Source organism: Rhinoderma darwinii, chromosome 3, assembly GCF_050947455.1.
Source record: "Rhinoderma darwinii isolate aRhiDar2 chromosome 3, aRhiDar2.hap1, whole genome shotgun sequence".
Taxonomy (NCBI): domain Eukaryota; kingdom Metazoa; phylum Chordata; class Amphibia; order Anura; family Rhinodermatidae; genus Rhinoderma; species Rhinoderma darwinii.
Window position 1 is genome coordinate 164522938 of NC_134689.1, and position 18807 is coordinate 164541744.

At 40.3% G+C, this 18807-nt stretch overlaps 1 protein-coding gene across 1 annotated transcript in view; it reads left to right on the plus strand.

The window, feature by feature from the left end:
* Nucleotides 1–18807, plus strand: part of LOC142749240 (neuron navigator 3-like) — a 508575-nt gene that overhangs the window by 450323 nt on the left and 39445 nt on the right. Inside the window, exon 5 of the mRNA XM_075856999.1 lies at nucleotides 13846–13918. Within this exon, the coding sequence (XP_075713114.1) occupies nucleotides 13846–13918 (73 nt within the window). The remainder of the gene's footprint in view (nucleotides 1–13845; nucleotides 13919–18807) is intronic.

The following is an 18807-nucleotide window of genomic DNA, read 5'->3' on the forward strand; positions in this document are numbered from 1 at the left end:
TTATTAAACTCGCACAGGGAATGGCGTAAAAAAAAAATTAAATCTGAATGTTTTTTGGTCACCTTAGTGTTAAAACGAAATAAAATAAAAAGTGATGAAAAAATCATATGTACCAAAAAATTGTGCCAATAAAAACGATAGCTCGTCCTGCAAAAAATAAGCCCTCACACCGCTCAAACAATGAAAAAATATAACAGTTATGGCTCTCAGAATGTGGTGAAACAGAACAATTTTTTTTTAACAAATAGTTTTTTCTTTGTAAAAGTGGTAAAATATGAAATAACCTTTTCCTATTTTCTCTTTTCTAAAACCTGCGTGCGTTTTATAGTAAGGTGCATCTTAAAGTCCGAAAAATAGAAGTGTGAGCAAAACCTAATGTATCTAGTTTTTAATATATGTTACAGAGCCTTAGTACAGTATATCCAAGATCAAATAAAGTTATTTTAGAGACCAAAATGTATTACTTGTTTTTAAAGTTTATCTGTTATGCATTTAGTTACTACGCTACTGTACGAAGACTTTCTATCACTCTGGAGGACCCAGCACATCCGTGCATTATACAGCCAGCCCACTAACTTAATTGAGAATTGTGTAAGGGTGCGCTCACACGTGGCGTACTTGCATTGTATTTATATATGTTTATGCTGCAGAAAACTTTACAATGATTGCCTATGGGAAAAATATTCCTCAACACAAGAATCATAGAAATTTGTCTGTGCAGCAGAATCTTTTTCCCATAATCATACATTGTAGATTTCCACAGCGTATTTTTACGCTGTGGAAATACAACGCAAGTACACCACGTGTGAGCGCACCCTGATGCTATCTTTACCCTGTGGTGGTGGTACTGCATTGGAAGTAAACATTTGCTACCAGTTTCCCAACAGATTACATTTACCTATTAACAAGACCACCTACATTCAGCCTACTGTCAATGGACCGTTTAAGAAAAAGTTAATTGTCCAAAACAGACCTAATAAAGAATCAATACTCATTAACAGAATGATCGCTATAAGGCCTGATTCACACTAGCGCTGAGCATCTCGGACATCCATGCTCAGCGCTGCGGGACGCGATGTCACGTATCCCCCATAGTTGAGAGTCTATGGAGAGATGCGTGATGCGTGAAAAGAACAGGCAAGTCCTATTTTCCCACGGACCCTTCACACGGTTCGTTGAAATAACGGCTGTGTCAACGGCCAAATTGAATTACATAGGTCCGTGGGACGGCCGCTGTTTCAACGGCCGTCCCACGGATGTTTAACACGTTCGTGTAAATAAGGCCTAAGGCCGGCGTAACACAATGGGGTAGATTTACTAATACTGTCAAAGTTTTGGGAGGCAGTCAGAAGATGCAAAAAATGTATTACAGTGGCGCACGCTGTATGATAAATTTAGTGCATCTTGCGAGACATGTTAGACACTTTTCTCTTCTTTATGTCACCTCTTAGTTGGCTTAGTTTTACGCCAGTTTTTTTGTGCCAAAATTTGGTGCTGCTTTTCTGCTAAGTCATGGCCCTTTTTCAAGTGTTTCGCGTGAGGTGCAAGCATTTGTTATTTTTGTCACATTATTATAATAAATATGTCTAAAATGAATAGCAAGATCATGTGCCAAAGATGCACTTTGCAAAAATTAATTTTGCACATTTGGGCGCAAAATACCATAGCCACAATAGTAAATTTGCCGCAATGTTTTTTTATTGCGTTTAGAAAGGATTACAAAGACGCCTGTGGTTTTCTAAAGTTGAAAACGTTTTTTAGGCTGAAAACGCACATGCTGTTTTCGTGGCAGATTTTTAGAAAAACACGTGTGTATACAAAAGAAAGAAGATATATCAGTCTTTTCTTTATACTTCTTCTTTTCGGATCCACTCCTGACTCTGGCATAAAAAATTGTCACAAAAACGGCATGTGTGATTTCCGCCATATATCGCGTTTTCTGGCTTTTTTTGTAGTGCTTTTTTAAAATAATATTGTGTTTGAAACCATTGATGTTTATAAAGCAAAACGTGAAAAAATGCTTCACGAAATGCTTCATAAATAAAAGCCATGCCCAGAGCATGCTGCGCTTTGAAAAAGACAACACTAAAAAAAATTGTGGAAAAAATGCCATAAACCAAAACACTGTGGGGCAGATTGAGAAAAACTGTCAAATAGAAAAACTGTCCTTGTTGCCCATAGAAACCAATCAGAGCTCGACTTTAATTTCTTAAGCTGCTCTGGAAAAATGAAAGCTGCACTGTGATTGGTTGCTATGAGCAACAAGGATGATTTTACTGTTAAAGAGTTTTGATGAGGCCTTATGTTTGTATAGACTTTCATATATAACTATAAACTAACAATAAATATCTGGCTGCAGCCTTTATGGCTTTAAAATACGCATGAAAAAAGTCGCTAAAAACGTGTGTGAATCCGGATCAGGATACTAATATAAAACTCTTAGGGGAGGCTATTCCCTAGAATTACTAAAGCAGCAAGATTTTGGATTAGGCCCTTTCATAGAGTCCGGTTGCAGCAATGCTATTTCAGACGTGTCATAATTTATTTTGTATTTTAGTAGCAAAACTTCACAATATAAGCATAAAGGAAAAATATTCTGCCATGCAAGAAGAACCAAAGAAATCTGTCAGAGTTGCAGAATATTTTTTATATAGTACGCAACGTGTGACTGCAGGGTCTTTTTCAGATGACAGTATTTAGGGTCAATATTTTGCATCAATATTTGTAATCTAAAACCAGTTGTGGAACCTACACAGAGAAAAAGTATAATGGAAAAATTTGTACCTCTTCCGTGTTTTGGACCCACGCCTAGTTTTGGCTTAGAAATACTGAAACAAAATGCTGACCAAAATACTGCCATGTGAAAGTGGCCTAAGGCTGGGTTCCCACGTAGCGTAAACGCTGCCGAATTTCTGCAACGGAATTGTGTGTGGAAATTCCACAGAATTTACAGTAGCAGAAAAGTGGGTGAGATTTAGTAAATCTCATGCCCACGCTGCGGAAAAAAAATACAGCGTAAACGTTAATAACTTGACCTGCGGTCCGGAATTTAATTCCGCAGCATCTCAATTTATGCTGCGTTTTTGATGATTTTCCGTTGCGGGTTTTCCCCATTAAATTCAATGGGCTACAAAACCCGCCACAGAAAACCAAGCTTTGCGACTTTTGCGGCGTAATCACAGCAGAATTTTTAGACGGAATGTCCTGCGGGTTCCATGTCAGACACGCTGCATAAATTCTACGCAGCGTATCCGTGGGAACCCAGCCTAAGGGTTACGTAGAACAATGGCCTCCTTCACTGGATTTTCTGAGTTCCTGCGTTTTCTGTGTTTTGGCTTGTACTTGTTTTGGCAGTACTTGTAAACTGCTGTGTTTTTCAAGTACTATAGAGAAGGCTTTGGGGAAAAACACCAGAAAAACGCCATACCTAGAGCCACTGACCCAAAAAAAGCCACTGACCCAAAAAGTGCTCCGAAATGCCAGAAAAATTCTACAAACCGAAAAATTTTGTTTGTAGTGCATTTAATATTTCACTCTAGATTTTCAGCTAACATCTGACTGCAGTGTTTTTGGCTAAAACAAAACAAAAAAATACCACAGGAAATAAAATCAGAAAAAACATCACAAGAATGGTTTGTTTTCAGCAATAACACTGTGACACCGCCCTAAGGTTGGATTCACTCACACCATTTTTGCTTAGTTCTTCTGGGCTTTTCGTTGCATTTTTAATGGAAATTTGAAAAGTGTTTTTTTTTTTGTGCAGCCAGATGTTACATTAAAGTTTTTAGTCAAATATAAAATGCACAACATACACTTCCATGCTCTGGGTGTGGCATTTTCTTTTTTGGGCGTTTTTATCATAGGGTTCTTTGTATGACTTTAAAAAAAATGCAGTTTTAAAACGTTTTAAAACAACAATTCTAAATAGCTTGTAAAAAAAATGTCATTAACAACGCTTGAAATCCATGCTGTTTTTTTTTTGTTTTTTTTACAAGCGTTTAAACGCATTGAAAAAAGATTGTGTGTTAAAGGGAACCTGTCACCAGCATTTCACCTATTGAGCTTTACTTATCCCTCGCTGGCCACTGCTATAAAAAGTTCATTGCCGTTATCGCCGCTCCTAAACTCCTCCTCCGACTGTAAATAACGCTCTGCAAATATTTTGCGCCTTTTATCGTAATAATCCGGTGTCCCGTTGTACGCGCACACCAGAAGAGGACATCAATGCACAAGCGCGGGATTTTGTGTGCTGGGGGAAGGCGAGGAGCTGTCAATCAAAAGTAAAGAGGCGGGGTAAACTCTGAAAGACTTGAGGAATGAAGATATGACTCTTTTCAAACGAAGATTTGACTCTTTTCAAACGCAGATATGACTCTTTTATGCTCATTAGCATGCGGCGTGGGAACTAAAAAACTGAATACTAAAGCTACAGAGTCGACTATGAAGACAATTATAGGTTATATAGAAATGATTTTTCACCCACTACCACCAGGTATTGCTGGTTTAATAGGTGAAATGCTGGTGACAGGTTCGCTTTAAGGCGGCCCTAACAATGTAAAGAACTCTTCAAATTCAATGTTTTAATGTGTACGTATATACTTCCTGTGCTCCGTTACTGGAAACACAAATATTTATTTTATGTCTAATGTGTATAAAACAATATTCTAATAGCGTAATACAATACAGTGTAATAAATTATTATGTACTATAGCTTATCTTGTTATGACTCTGATTACACTTAGGAAGGGCTTATTATTTTAATAGCAAAAACAATGGTTGTTTTGAAGGAGAAGGGATTTCACACTTGGGTTACCCTTTTTGGGAGGAGAACGAGCAAAATGATCTGCTAAAATTTCAAGACAAAACATGGAGGTGATAAAGTGCAGTGTATAATTGCCTTGTAGTGATCTATGTGGTAACATCCTAGTAAGGTCTCTTACAGACGAGAGTATTTTACATCTATATTCCATCAGTTTTTTGCTGACCGTAATACGCAGCTAATGTTAATCAATGAGGTTAATAACATAGGTGTATAAAATATGCATGTATTATAAAATTGCAGCATGATTTTTATTTGTATCAGAGATGGATAACGTCCATTGAAGTCTATGGAGAGCAATTATGTGATCCGTATTGCATCTGTTTTTCAAAGGGGCTGTCCTTATGTCTTTCAATTATCTTCCTAGGGCTGTTTTCACACGTCAGTATTTTCATCAGTATTTGGAGGTCAAAAATAGGAGTGGAACCTACACAGAGAATACTGACATGTGAACGTGTCCTAAAAGACAGCCCATCAGTAGTACGGATCTGTAATACTGATGCAATAATTATGAAATACTGATGCAAAATCATCTATAATGCATCCGTAAGCCCTCTTCCACACAGCAGTATTTTGGTTAGTATTTTGTATCAGTATATGGAAGCCAGGTTCAGGTCTGGAACATAGAGAAAAAGTATAATGGAAAGATGTGCACCAAATCCTGGATTTGGCTCTTCAAATACTGATGGCAAATATTGACCAAAAACCTGTAGTGTGAATCTAGCCTAAGCATTAATTAGAAAAAAGTTCCCGAAATATCAATACAATCAGTAACAAAGTAAAATACATAACTCAAGCTGATTTCTTGCAAGTACATATGGGAGTAACATGGATACTCTGCTAACTCATTATAACTATTTTAATTATTCATTTGGATCCTTCAGACACTTGGACTTGCTTGTTTGGTCCATGAGATACAGACTGTATGTCAGCCTTTATTTCCCCAACTGAACACAGTTCAGGGAGTCGGACTCCTAGCATCATAGTCATCCATAATGCCATTTGCGACTACTGTTCCATACTGAAAACATGAGTATGGGACAGTATTCCAGCGGGGAGATAGGGACTCCTATCATCATAGATAACTATGATGCTTGGAGTCTGGCTCCTTCAACTGTGTTCGGTTTGGGAAATATGGCCGACATACGGTCTGCATCTCATGGGCCGAACACGGTCGTGTGAAGCAAGCCTAACTGCTTCTGCCCTATTGTATTCTAAGCAGTAGCCCATATATGTTGGGGTTCTTGCTTATCTACAGATTGCACTGCAAGATGGTGACTTGGATCTCTGCATTCAAGTAGAGATCTGGCTGTATTACTCGCTATGTTGATAGTACATATTTATACATGCCACCAGCACACGGTGACCCAGAATGTGAGAGGGCACTACTCCACGCTGCTCGAATTTAGATATATATATAGTTTTTTTTAGCAGATTCCTGGTTTTCTTGCATCAAATGGCATGAATTGAACAAGGAATTGTATAATGCCTTATGTCTACAATCAGGGCCACCATCAGGGCAGTACAGCTGGTACTGCAGTCGGGCCCGGTCACAATGCTGGAAAAAAGGGGCCCGACCGCTTCTTAGTAACTGTAAACATTTCTATTCAGGCCCCAGCGTTAGTTACTTGGAGAAAGAAACGGACCCTTCTGTTCCTTCCTCCGAAGTACCTTTAACGCTGGGATCCTGAGTGGATAGTAGGGGAAAATGGTGCATGAGAACATGAAAGCAGCTCCTTGTGGAGAGAGCCGCCCACCAGACACAGCCGACAGGATCCTGTAAGACTGGTGAGTGCCCCAGTAAAGTAAAGCTCCTGACGTCTCTGTTCATTTATGGACAGTGACTTCAGGAGTTTCCCCATGGCCATTCCCCAGACGACGTATCCCATTGTATGCCATATGTTTTGGCTGAATTCAATAAGATCCAGGGTATCAACTGGTCACTGACTGCTTCATGGTTTCGTTCACTGTAACTTGACGTCAGTAACAAAATCAGTTACTGCCTATAGCATACAAACGTGAGCGCCACACTTTCCGTTGCCCACCCCCCCAGGGGGGCCCAATATTTTTGGCTGTATGGGGCCCAGAGTTTCCTGATGGCGGCCCTGTCTACAATGCAGGCTGTGATAGGAAATGGCATGTCTTGACTTCTGCCAAGCTGCTTTACCCCCTTAGCTGATCATCGCAAAGCTGGATTGGGAGCATATAGACAAAAAGTAACATTTTGGTGCCCGTTTTGTGTTAGTGAACATGTTGTTAGATGTGTGCTGTATTCACAGAAATGGTGCATGTACACGGCCTTATTTTTTTTTACCAATATAATTTCTGAATCAGCACTGTGCTGAAATTTCATTACATAGATCCATAATCACTCAAATAAATTATTTATAGTACTATAAGAAATGCAATGGTGTAGAATACAAGGAATTTTTTTGTTAATAAACCAACACCCCAATTTCAGGTTTGTATCTCCTATAAATAAGTGTAATGACCATTTACAGTTCTGTAGGAGAGGATGCTGCAGAGCAACAGAGGGTTTGCATGATACTGCACCTGTTCACATGGAAATAGATGGCATTTTTAAAGAAATTCTGCTCACTGCCAAAGCACCAGTTGATCTTTACTTTAGCAGACTCTAGCATTCTTAACACATACTTATAAGCAAACAATGCTACAAATACTGTGGGAATATATTGAATGCTTTTATCAAAACAGAGAAAGTATGCCTAACAGTTGTAAAATACATTATACTTCGTATATGGCCTTGTTGCATGTAGAAACCAATTAAACGACATGTTTAATTTTTTAGTACAGTTTACAACATTAAAGAGGTTTTCCCACGAGGGACGTTTATGACCTATCCTGTGGATATATGTGGGTCCCACCTCTGGGACCCACACCTATCTCTAGAACGGGGCCCCCTAAACTCCGTTCTAGCTTTGTCTGCTATCGCTGACTCCCGACCACTTCCTGACTTCATGGTCGGGAGTTACGAAAACAGTGTAGCTCGCTGAGCTACGCTGTTTCCGTAACTCCCATAGTAGTGATTAACAGTTACAGAAGCAGCGTAGCATGTGAGCTACGCTGTTTCCGTAACTACCAATCAGTTCTAACACTGTTTTCACCGTCACAATCGGAAATCAGCCAACACATACAGAGGTAGAACGGAGTTTAGGGGCCCCTTTCTAGAGATAGGTGTGGGTCCCAGATGTGGGACCCGCATCTATCTGACATTTATGACATATCCTGTGGATATGTCATAAATATCACTCGTGGGAAAACCTCTTTAAAGCTGATTGATTACCATGGTCAACAAGACTACTTTTTGCTCTGAAACAACTTTGATACATACAGGCTTTATTTATTTGTTGCTTACAGTATACATCGCCAACGTATTCCACAGCACTGTACAGATATTGTCATAACTTACATCAGTCTCTGTCCCCAAAGGGTCTTAAAATCTTTAGTCTTTATCTCCGACACACAGACCAATTTCATAGGAAGCCAATTACCCTACCAGTATGTTTATGGAGTGCGGGAGTAAACCAGACTACTTGAATAAAACCCACGCAAACACAGAGAACATACAAACAAACCCTATGCAGATGTTACAGATTTGAACCCAATACTCCACTGCTGCAAGGTAACAGTACTAACCACTGATACACCATGTTGCCCTAATGCTGTATTTGCAAATAAGAAAAGTCGTAAACATTTTGGGCAATCACACCTTGTAATTTAGGGACATAACTATAGTGGGTGCAGTGGTTACGGTCGCACATTGTCCCTGGAGTCAGAGAGGGCCAAAAAGGTCCTTTTATCCCACTACAAATGACGTGTGATAGTTTCGGGCCCTGTCACAAATTTTGCATTGGTGCACGAGAGTTTCAAATTACGCTTTTGCAAGCCAGTGAATATAGTATGGCCATAGAAGCATTAAAGTCCAATATGTGTGTGCAAAAGCATATAAACAAGACTGATGTGCAGAACTGCAACCCGAAACCAATTAGTCATCTGACTAGCAGCAAATAAGATATTCAGTCTGCCCTAAATCAAGCATGGGTAGGTATATAAACAAGATATACCTAAGGCTCCAAGAATTTTCTATAACATAGTTTATGTGTGTGTGTGTGTGTGTGTGTGTATATATATATATATATATATATATATATATATATATATATATATATACACAGTCACATTATTATGACAACCTCCTACTTTCGAGGTCGGCAGCGCGTAGCCAATGAAGGAGGTGATGTGTTGTTGATGTGAGAGGTGAATGTCGGCTACGAAGGTGCATGAGGGCCGAACGACACCCTATAGTGGAGCAGCTCACCGTTAAAATCAACCAGGGGGCAACCAGATTTGTGTCTAAAACAGTTCAGCGAATTCTTCTGCGTATGGGGCTCCGAAGCAGACGGATGGTCACTTCTCCTATGCTAACAAAGGTGCATCGGAAAAAAAATGCTTCAATTTGCACGGCAGTATGGGAATTGAACCACCGATGAGTGGTAAAGGGTTGCCTTCTTCGATGAGTCAAGTTTTCGACATCATCGAACAGATGGACGTTGGCGTGTCAGGCGAAAAACATCAGAGAGCAAACACCCTGCAACCATTGCTGGAAGAAGACAAGCTGGTGGCGGCAGCGTTACGATCTGGGGAATTTTTTCATGGCTTTCTCTGGGCCCACTCATACATGTGGAAGGCACTCTGGACCGATTTGGGTATGAATCCATTGTTTCAGATCACGTCCAGCCATACATGCTGTTTGTCTTCCCTGGGGTAGATGGAATCTTCCAGCAAGACAATGCAACATGTCACACGGCTAGAAATGTCCGACAGTGGTTGGAAGAGCACGACCAAGCCTTCAAAGTACTTCCCTGGCCCCCTAATTCACAAGACTTGAACCCAATTGAGCATCTGTGGAACCACCTCAATCATCTTGTTCGCTCTATGGATCCTCCCCCACGCACCCTCCAGCAAATGTGGGATCCACTGCAGTCAGCATTGCTCCAGATACATGAGACGACCTACCAGTACCTTATTAAGTCACTCCCAGCCCATCTAGCTGTTGTCCATGCTGCACACGGCAGCATACACGAGTATTTTTTATATCATTACCACACTATGTTATTTGCTTGAGGAAGACTATATGGAGGAGCTTAAACGTTGTATACACTGTATAATATATTTTTCTTTTAAGGTGATGTACGATCTATAGATAATAGTTTACTGTCAATTGCCTTTGCATACAAATAACAAAATATTTGCTAATATAGCCATTACACACTTAAAAACACTGATACACAATTATATGCAGTTGTGTGTGCCATATAGTATGTTTTTTTTTTGTTTGATTAAAACTAGAAAAGTGATAGAACATTGTCAAGTCAATTAATATTCCTGAGTTCATCATTCACTGTCAGCCCCTGAACTTTGATGCAATTCATACCTGACTGTAGAAATAATACTGAGTCATTCATTTCTGGCTACAGGGAAGGATTTTGGCTCACAGAAGTAGCAAAATGTGTATACCTTGTGAATGATGTTTAAATCCTGCTAACACCAGTTAGACTCCCTCCGTGATGTGTGTACGGTAATATAAAGACACACTGTTGATTATATTCTCTTGTATAAAGAGAGGACAAAAAACATAGCTGGATATTTTCCAAGGACTGCATCTGCTGTTCCCCACTGTTTCCCTGATGCTTTATAACTTCTAAACATAAATTCTAAAATCCCATGTGGTGCCTAGCTATGAATAAAGGACCCACAAATCTGTGGAACAATAATAGAAGAATAATCTTTCCATTAATTCTTCATAGGAGGAATAATTTCCAAATACTAGATTCGTGGAGGGGACTTGTTCCTATGTATTTTTTGAAAGACAACATTTATATAGTATATTGCATTCCAAATGTTGCAACATTCAGCTCTCTTCTTTCCCAGACATTAGTTATCTCTTTTTATTATTTTTGATTTCCCGTTACTTATATAGTGCCAACATATTCCACAGATATGTAGAGATAATTTCATCACTCCCTGTCCCGAATGGGGCTCATAATCTAAATTCCTCTTCTCCGACACATACGGAACAATTTTTACAGTACAGTATATTTTTGGTGTGTAAGAGGAACCCAGAGTACCTCCAAGAAACCCATACAAATACAGGGAGAACATACAAACTCCATACGTTCAAAGCAATACTCTACACAGCATATAATAACATGAGTGTTTTGATGTATGGGATGTGGTGGTGGGTCCATTCTTGCTACTTGCCATTTGTGACTTGGCTGAGTTAGTAATGTAATGTCATGATTTCAGGGAGGGGATCATCTCACATAGGTATATTTGGTTTTGAGGGTTATACTATCTCTTATCTTACTCTGGAAAATAACAACACTAGGGTGGCTACCTTGCTGCTTAAAGGAACAGTGTCATCACAAATTATTTTTTTATATGTTAAAGATGTTAGTGCTTTATTAAAAACGTTTATATTCATTTGTGTGTTTGTGTTTTACTTTTTCTTATTTTTACACTTTTTCTTCCCTATGGGGGCTGCCATTTTTTGTTCCATTTCTGTGTGTGTCGATTAACGACACATACAGACATGGAATACGGCAGCCACAGTCCCATAGGGACTGCGAACGGCTCCCGTCCCATTGACTGCAGTGTACGGCGTCTGTGTGGGAACTGCGCATGCGCCGCTCCCACACAGTCCTATTCGAAATTGGCGCCGTCCGGCGCCATTTTCCTGTGGACCGGAAGTCGCGGCCGGACAGTAATATTACTACTTCCGGTCGCGGCTTCCGGATTTATGCACTTGCACCAGCGACAGCAAACGGAGCGGACGGGCCGGAGGGAGCCGCGGCGGCAGGAGCAGGTAAGCGATTTCAATGTATGTTCGTGTTTTTGTGTTTTTACTACTGGATGTAAACCTACTACACTGTGGGTTAGCTCAAAAAATGGCGACACACAGTGTAGGAGGTTCAAACCCCTCGTTTATCCCGGCACTAGCCAGGATAAAGGAGGGGGGGATGCCGAGAGCTCACTAGAGCGAGGGCTTTTAACCCAATGTTGCAATGCTGCAATTTTGGGAACAGCTCCATCTAGTGACCAAAAATGGGTAGTATTATAAATTAGAAATAATTTATAATATTTCCTGGCTCGTGCAAAAAAATAAAAAATAAATTTGAACAATGTTTAATCACCCACACACTAAATGTTTAATTTTTAAAAAAAAAACATGTTTTTCTGGCAACACATTCCCTTTAAAGCATTATACATTCAGCTTGTTTCAGGGGAAATCCAGTAATTCTCTGACATATAGACATGGTATAATATCACATCCATGGGCCTCCATTATCTCAGACCTAAACCCTTTTGAGGCCAATGAGATATAGAACACCATTGCACTTATTTTTTGGAAATTGGCAGGGTTGAAGCCCATGGACTCTCACTGATGAGATCTGGTAAATGTCTGCCTGACATGTGAGAAGATCACTTTAGGCTGCATTTTTGCTGTCAGAATGACGGTATAAATTCAATATGGGTAAATAGTTGAAAACAGGTCAGTCATAGGCGTTCTTTCTTCCAGGGGCAAACATTCAGTTCTGACCACTCTTGCAGGACTCCTGGCTTCTCATTTTGTTCACAGATTAACCATTAATTAAAAGTAAACATTTGTATGGTTCCTTTTAGATAGTTACTGAACATTGAGGGAATGAGGTCTAAAGAACTAAATAGGATTAGGATCTGTGGGCTATTAGTCCTGTTTTTTTTAAGAGGTTCATGGGGATGTGGTTATACTAAAAATGGGATTTAAAATAAATTATTCCTGGCCTAACTGTGGTGCGGTTTCATATATACTGGGGTTATGTCCTTATATACTATAAGTGAAGAAAGTCTTTTCAGGTGTAGCCTATAAAAGGAACAAGAACAATGTGTTTCTCATTATAAATTATATATATATCAGCATATTATAGGGAATACAAATGCATTCCTGCCCCAGTGCCTCATTCAGTGTAATTTATGACCCAAGCAAACGTACACACATTCATTTCCATTTTTCATGAAAAGCCGTTGACCTATCAGGGAAACAGAGGGACACCATACAAATCCTACGCAGATCTTGTCTTCAAGCTCATATATTATAAATCATGGAAGTAATTTTACTTTCCACATCTAGGAATTTCTCTCTCTTTGGTGGTCGGTAATTCCATGAGATATTCTTTATATCATTTACTCCTATAATAAAGCAGGTGAGCCATAGGGAACTGAAATAGTTTTTCTCTGGGGCGGATTCATATGCAGGAGTGTGAGAGTTGAATACTGACCTAAGAGCTCATTCTTGGATTCCTTCCACTTTTTAAATGGTTCATATGTAGTAACCAGCACTTACAGTTCATTCATTCTTTAATGCAGTATATAGTACTTCTCATATTTAACTCACTACTTGCTTGAATAAAATAGAAGAAGTTTCACATTCTCAGCAATTACCATTTTTTCATATTCTTTCTTACTGGTACTTTAAATAGTTTGAATATTTTGGAATAAAGTGAAAAGCAGTGTTGTACTACGGGTTATCACATTGTCAATAACATAATAAAACCCCTATATCGTCACTAGCGTACATTTTACATTGGCACACTTCTCAGTGTGGCCTTTCATTGAGCGTCATTCTCTCTTCCAGGCACACACACACGGACAGTGTTAGGTCTTCTATGGAGGCTTTCATAGCTTTCTCTTGTGCTGTGTAAAACTTGGTTTTATATTAAGTAGGTGGACTGCTGATCTGCCGGCGTGCCATTCTGGATTTGGCCTTTATGAATTGTTTGATAAGCTCTACAGATGACAATAACAGCATTATTAGGTTTTCCCAATTAGCAGCTAGCTATCGTGTCTACAAAACACTGATGACTGTGGTGAATGTGAAGAATTCATTGCTTTTGATACGTAAATTTCAGGCTGGCACATTGTGTAAAGCAACACTAAGTGACTTGTTGTTTTCCTTCATGTTGCAGACTGAGAATGTTGATATCTGTCTGAACTTTCTGGCAGCCCGAGGAGTTAATGTGCAAGGCCTCTCCGCAGAAGGTAAGACAATCCACTGTACACTAGCATGGTCTCCAGGCTCCATTCCTTCACATTGATAATTTAAAAAGCAGATAATCTACATTTCTGAGCATTGGTATTTATCATTTGAAGTAGTATAATTTCATGATCCTTGAAAGCTAAACTGGCTATAACATCAGTCATTTACCTTATGTCCTGAAATGTAGACATACTTAACTATTAAAATAATCCAGACCTTGGATGACCTTGGAATTCTGATGTTAAAGGTGCCTGAAGGAGGTTGTGTCAGCACTAAACATTGACAACTCATTTCATATAAACAGTCTATGAAGGTGATAAAAGTGGTTTTCATTCAACCAAATGATGAATGCCTATTGCTTACTCATGTTCTCATATTAAAAGTTGACCTAACTGGAAAATAACATACATTTAGGGCAGTTACTAAAATATAGCAGCAAAAGATGCTTACGAAGAGCAAGTTTATCCTTCGGTTATATCTAAGTTGCAGGATACCAAAATACAAAATATTCTTGTTTTAAGTATTAAACTCTTTTCTTTTGTACTATTTCTGTATCTGTAAAATATGGCTTTACTTTCAATAAGGGCAACTGTACTATGGCATTTCACAGCTGAACTGGCTGGCGTATATAGGCAGCGAGACTCCTGGGAATGAGATATAGGTCGGGCCAATAGCATAGAACATGAGACAGGAAAATAAATACTGTATAAAACAAAAGACAAGATACAAGTAAATATCCAGCATGGAGAAGGCTCAGTTGCTATAAAACTAGTGTTTGGGATCAGCTCCCCGCAGAAACCTTTTATGAGCAGTGTGAAGGTCTGTTCTCCTAGCGATTAATAGCACAGGTTAGGATCCCTATCTGTATGATACATTCATCATATTAGGAGAGTGGCCTTGTAATATATATGCTAAACAACATTGCTGAGTTGGGGGTGTTTCGGGGTTTAGGGTCAGTTTACACTTTGCGTAAGTACTGCGGATTTTGTGCAACGGAATTTGTTGCGGAAAGTCTGCAGTATAATACAGTAGCAGCAAAGTGGATGAGAGAGAACAAATCTCATCCGCACGCTGCGTAAATAGTGAGCGGAAAAAACGCTCAAATTTACATGGGGTTTAGAGTTTTATTCCGCAGCATGTCAATTGTATGTCAAATGGCCGTCACATAGCTGTTTTTTACTGTCGTGTGAATATAGCCTAACGGAGGGACTGTGTACTAGTATTAAATGTCAGAAATCGTAAAAAAAACTAAGTTTTAATCAATGTGGCTAAGGCCTGATTCACACGTGCTTGTGCGTTTTGCGCGCGCAAAAAAATGCAGCGTTTTGCGCACGCAAAAGGTCCGTGTGTCATCAGCATATGGTGCGCGGCTGCGTGATTTTCGCGCAGCCGGCATCATTATGACACTCTGGTTTTATTTTTGCAAACAGAAAAGCACATTCATTTATTTTACTGCTGTTGCGCGAATCACGCGCGGCATTCGGAAGTGCTTTCATGTGCCGAGCGCGATTTGCACGCACTCATTGACTTCAATGGGTGCATGCAGCGCGAAACACGGGGAAATATAGGACATGTCATGAGTTTCACGCAGAGCACACATACGCTGCGTGAAATTCACTGACAGTCTGAACGGCCCCATTCTTTAACATAGGTCCGTGCGACACGCGTGAAAATCACGCGCGTAGCACGGACGTAAAACACGTTCATGTGAATAAGCCCTAAGGTGTATGTACTTATGACTTCAAAGGAGTCCTAAATGAATATCAAATAGCTTTACTTAGCGTGAGACCCTGTAGTACCTTTCCCATTTTCGTCAAGTCTGGCCACTGAGATGATCTCTGGGAGACTGTGCTAAGGAGGAAGGCAGAGAAGGGAACATATAATATATAGAGCTGCATCTGTGCTTGCAGTTTAAAGGGTATCTAAACATTTAACAAACTTCTGACATGTCATAGTGACATGTCAGAAGTTTTGATTGGTGGGGTTCCGAGCACTGAGACCCCCACCAATCGCTAAAACAAAGCAGCTGAAACGCTCGTGTGAGCGCTCAGCCGCTACGTGTCTGTTTGCCTTTTTCCGGAAATTAATGTACCAGAGTACGGACTCAATAGAAAGTCTATGAGTCCGTACACTTATACATTTATTTCCGGAAAAAGCCAAACAGTCACAAAGCGGCTGAGCGCTCACACGAGCGTTTCAGCTGCTTTGTTTTAGCGATTGGTGGGGGTCTCAGTGCTCGGAACCCCACCAATCAAAACTTCTGACATGTCACTATGACATGTCAGAAGTTTGTTAAACGTTTAGTTACACTTTAAATTGACAGTGTATATAGTTTCACCCGTGTTTGCACAGAGCTGTTTACATTCAGTTCAAGCATGTATTCATCTATATTCACTGCCCTGCTGCTTCATTGTCTCCCACCTTACAGCAAATCCCTAGAGATGCTCTCAATAACAGAATTTTAACATCATATATATGAGAAAACACACTATATGTGCTCACACTATTTATAGTACTTTCAGACTTGTTTATAAGTAGCCCGGAAATAAATTTTAAATAATGTAAAAAATTCCATCTATGGCATGAAGAGGTTAAGCAATTATTGAAACACTGAATATTGTTCAGTTAAAACATTTTCAGGTAGATTCTTCCTACAAGAGGAGATCTTAATTTATGTTTGTCAAACAGATGATGTCACTTTTAAGATAGGAGTCCTTTTTGTTATCTTCTATACATTTTTGACTTACTGTCTTTGTACATATATTATCCTGTATGTGACGATGTTCAAAACCACATTTGTCTAAACTAAAGATAACTGAGATCGGCATATCATTTCCCCATTTGATGAGAAAAGATAACTCTCATCTGTGGACCAGATGATCGGTCTAAGGACTCAACCGCAAACTTTTCATGTGAACATTATAGACCACAAAACATACTTTAGGGATGTCCAAGTCTAAAATATTTATGTTTAACGTAACAATTTTCATGTGTTAAAATTTTAGATCCTTACAATACAGAATAGTAGCAATACTATTTATCATTGTTTAACATAAAAAAACCTTTTGATGCTAAACTAAACTTTGTGTTGTTTCTCTTGGATAAATGCCTTGCTGCAATATGTTCTAGAAAATAACAAAAGCATATTCAATCATCAATGTGAACTTTTATCTATGTACAGCAAAACATATGAGTGCAATAAATAGTATTCATGGCTGTTTAGGAAACCTGCTCACGTTATTCACAGTTTTTGCATTTGTATGTTATTGTACGAACTCCAAACTAAAATATAGAATTGGGAGAGAACTAGGTGTAATAAATTACAATATCAAAATTGTTTATATGGGCCAGTAGATTTCCATTCACTGAAAAAACAGGCCTAGACCAACCCCTTAAAAACAACCCCATAGCATTAGCCCTCCTCCACCAAACGTTACAGTTGGCACAATGCATTCAGGCAGTTAACACTCTCTTGGCATTTGCTAAACTCAAAGGCCTCATGCAAACGACCGTGTTCGGTCCGTGATATACAGACCGCATGTCGGCAGTATTTCCCGGACCAAATACAGCGGAGGGAGGAACGCTATTAGTCAGGGGCGTAACTAGGAAAGACTGGGCCCCATAGCAAACTTTTGACTGGGGCCCCCCCTCCCCTGGGTGTCACACAACCCCCCCCCCTTGTAGATAGTGCCATTTTTACAGCCCCCCCTGTAGATAACGCCATACAGCCCCCCTGTAGGGAACACCATACAGCCCCCCTGTAGGGAACGGCATACAGCCACCCCCCCCCCCTGTAGGGAACGCCATACAGCCACCCCCCCTGTAGGGAACGCCATACAGCCACCCCCCTGTAGGGAATGCCATACAGCCACCCCCCCTGTAGGGAACGCCATACAGCCACCCCCCCCATAGGGAACGCCATACAGCCACCCCCCCGTAGGGAACGCCATACAGCGTCCCCCCCTGTAGGGAACGCCATACAGCGTCCCCCCTCCCAACAAAAATGTGACCTACAGTGTGTCCTACAAAATACATGTATCCCCTCTCCACAGGATCTCCACAGGACAGGGGATACATGAGTGATCGCTGGCAGCGATAGGGAGAACGGGGGACTGAAAGTCCCCTGAACTTCTCCTTGACTAACCTCTGACTTCCGGCGTCTGCGCAGCTCAAGAAAAATGAAAGGAGCACTGGTCACGCATGCGCACAAGCACGACCGGCGCTCCATTCATTTCTACGGAGCTGCCGACACAGACCCCGGAAGTCCGAGGTTTGTGATGGAGAACTTCAGGGGACTTTCAGTCCCCCGTTCTCCCTATCAATGGCGGCGATCACACATGTATCCCATGTCCTGTGGATGTCCTGTGGAGAGGGGATACATGTCCTGTGGAGAGGGGATACATGTCCTGTGGAGAGGGGATACATGTCCTGTGGAGAGGGGATACATGTCCTGTGGAGATCCTGTGGAGAGGGGATACATGTCCTGTGGAGAGGGGATACATGTCCTGTGGAGAGGGGATACATGTCCTGTGGAGAGGGGGGGGATACATGTCCTGTGGAGAGGGGATACATGTCCTGTGGAGAGGGGGGGGGATACATGTCCTGTGGAGAGGGGATACATGTCCTGTGGAGAGGGGGGGGGATACATGTCTTTTGCTCTATTTTGCGCCTTCAGGACCAGACACCGTTTAGCCATTTTTAGCACGTTAGTTAAATGGCTATAACGTTTTTATTTGTTGGGCTAACGACATGATTTTTGCGACGTTTTTTCCGTAGACAATGCAGGTTTCTTTTTTTATCGTTTTTATACACACCTTTTTTGCTATTTTAGAATTTTTATTCATAAAGTTTGAAAATAATAGTAAAAAAATAAGCTTTTTTACGTTTGAGC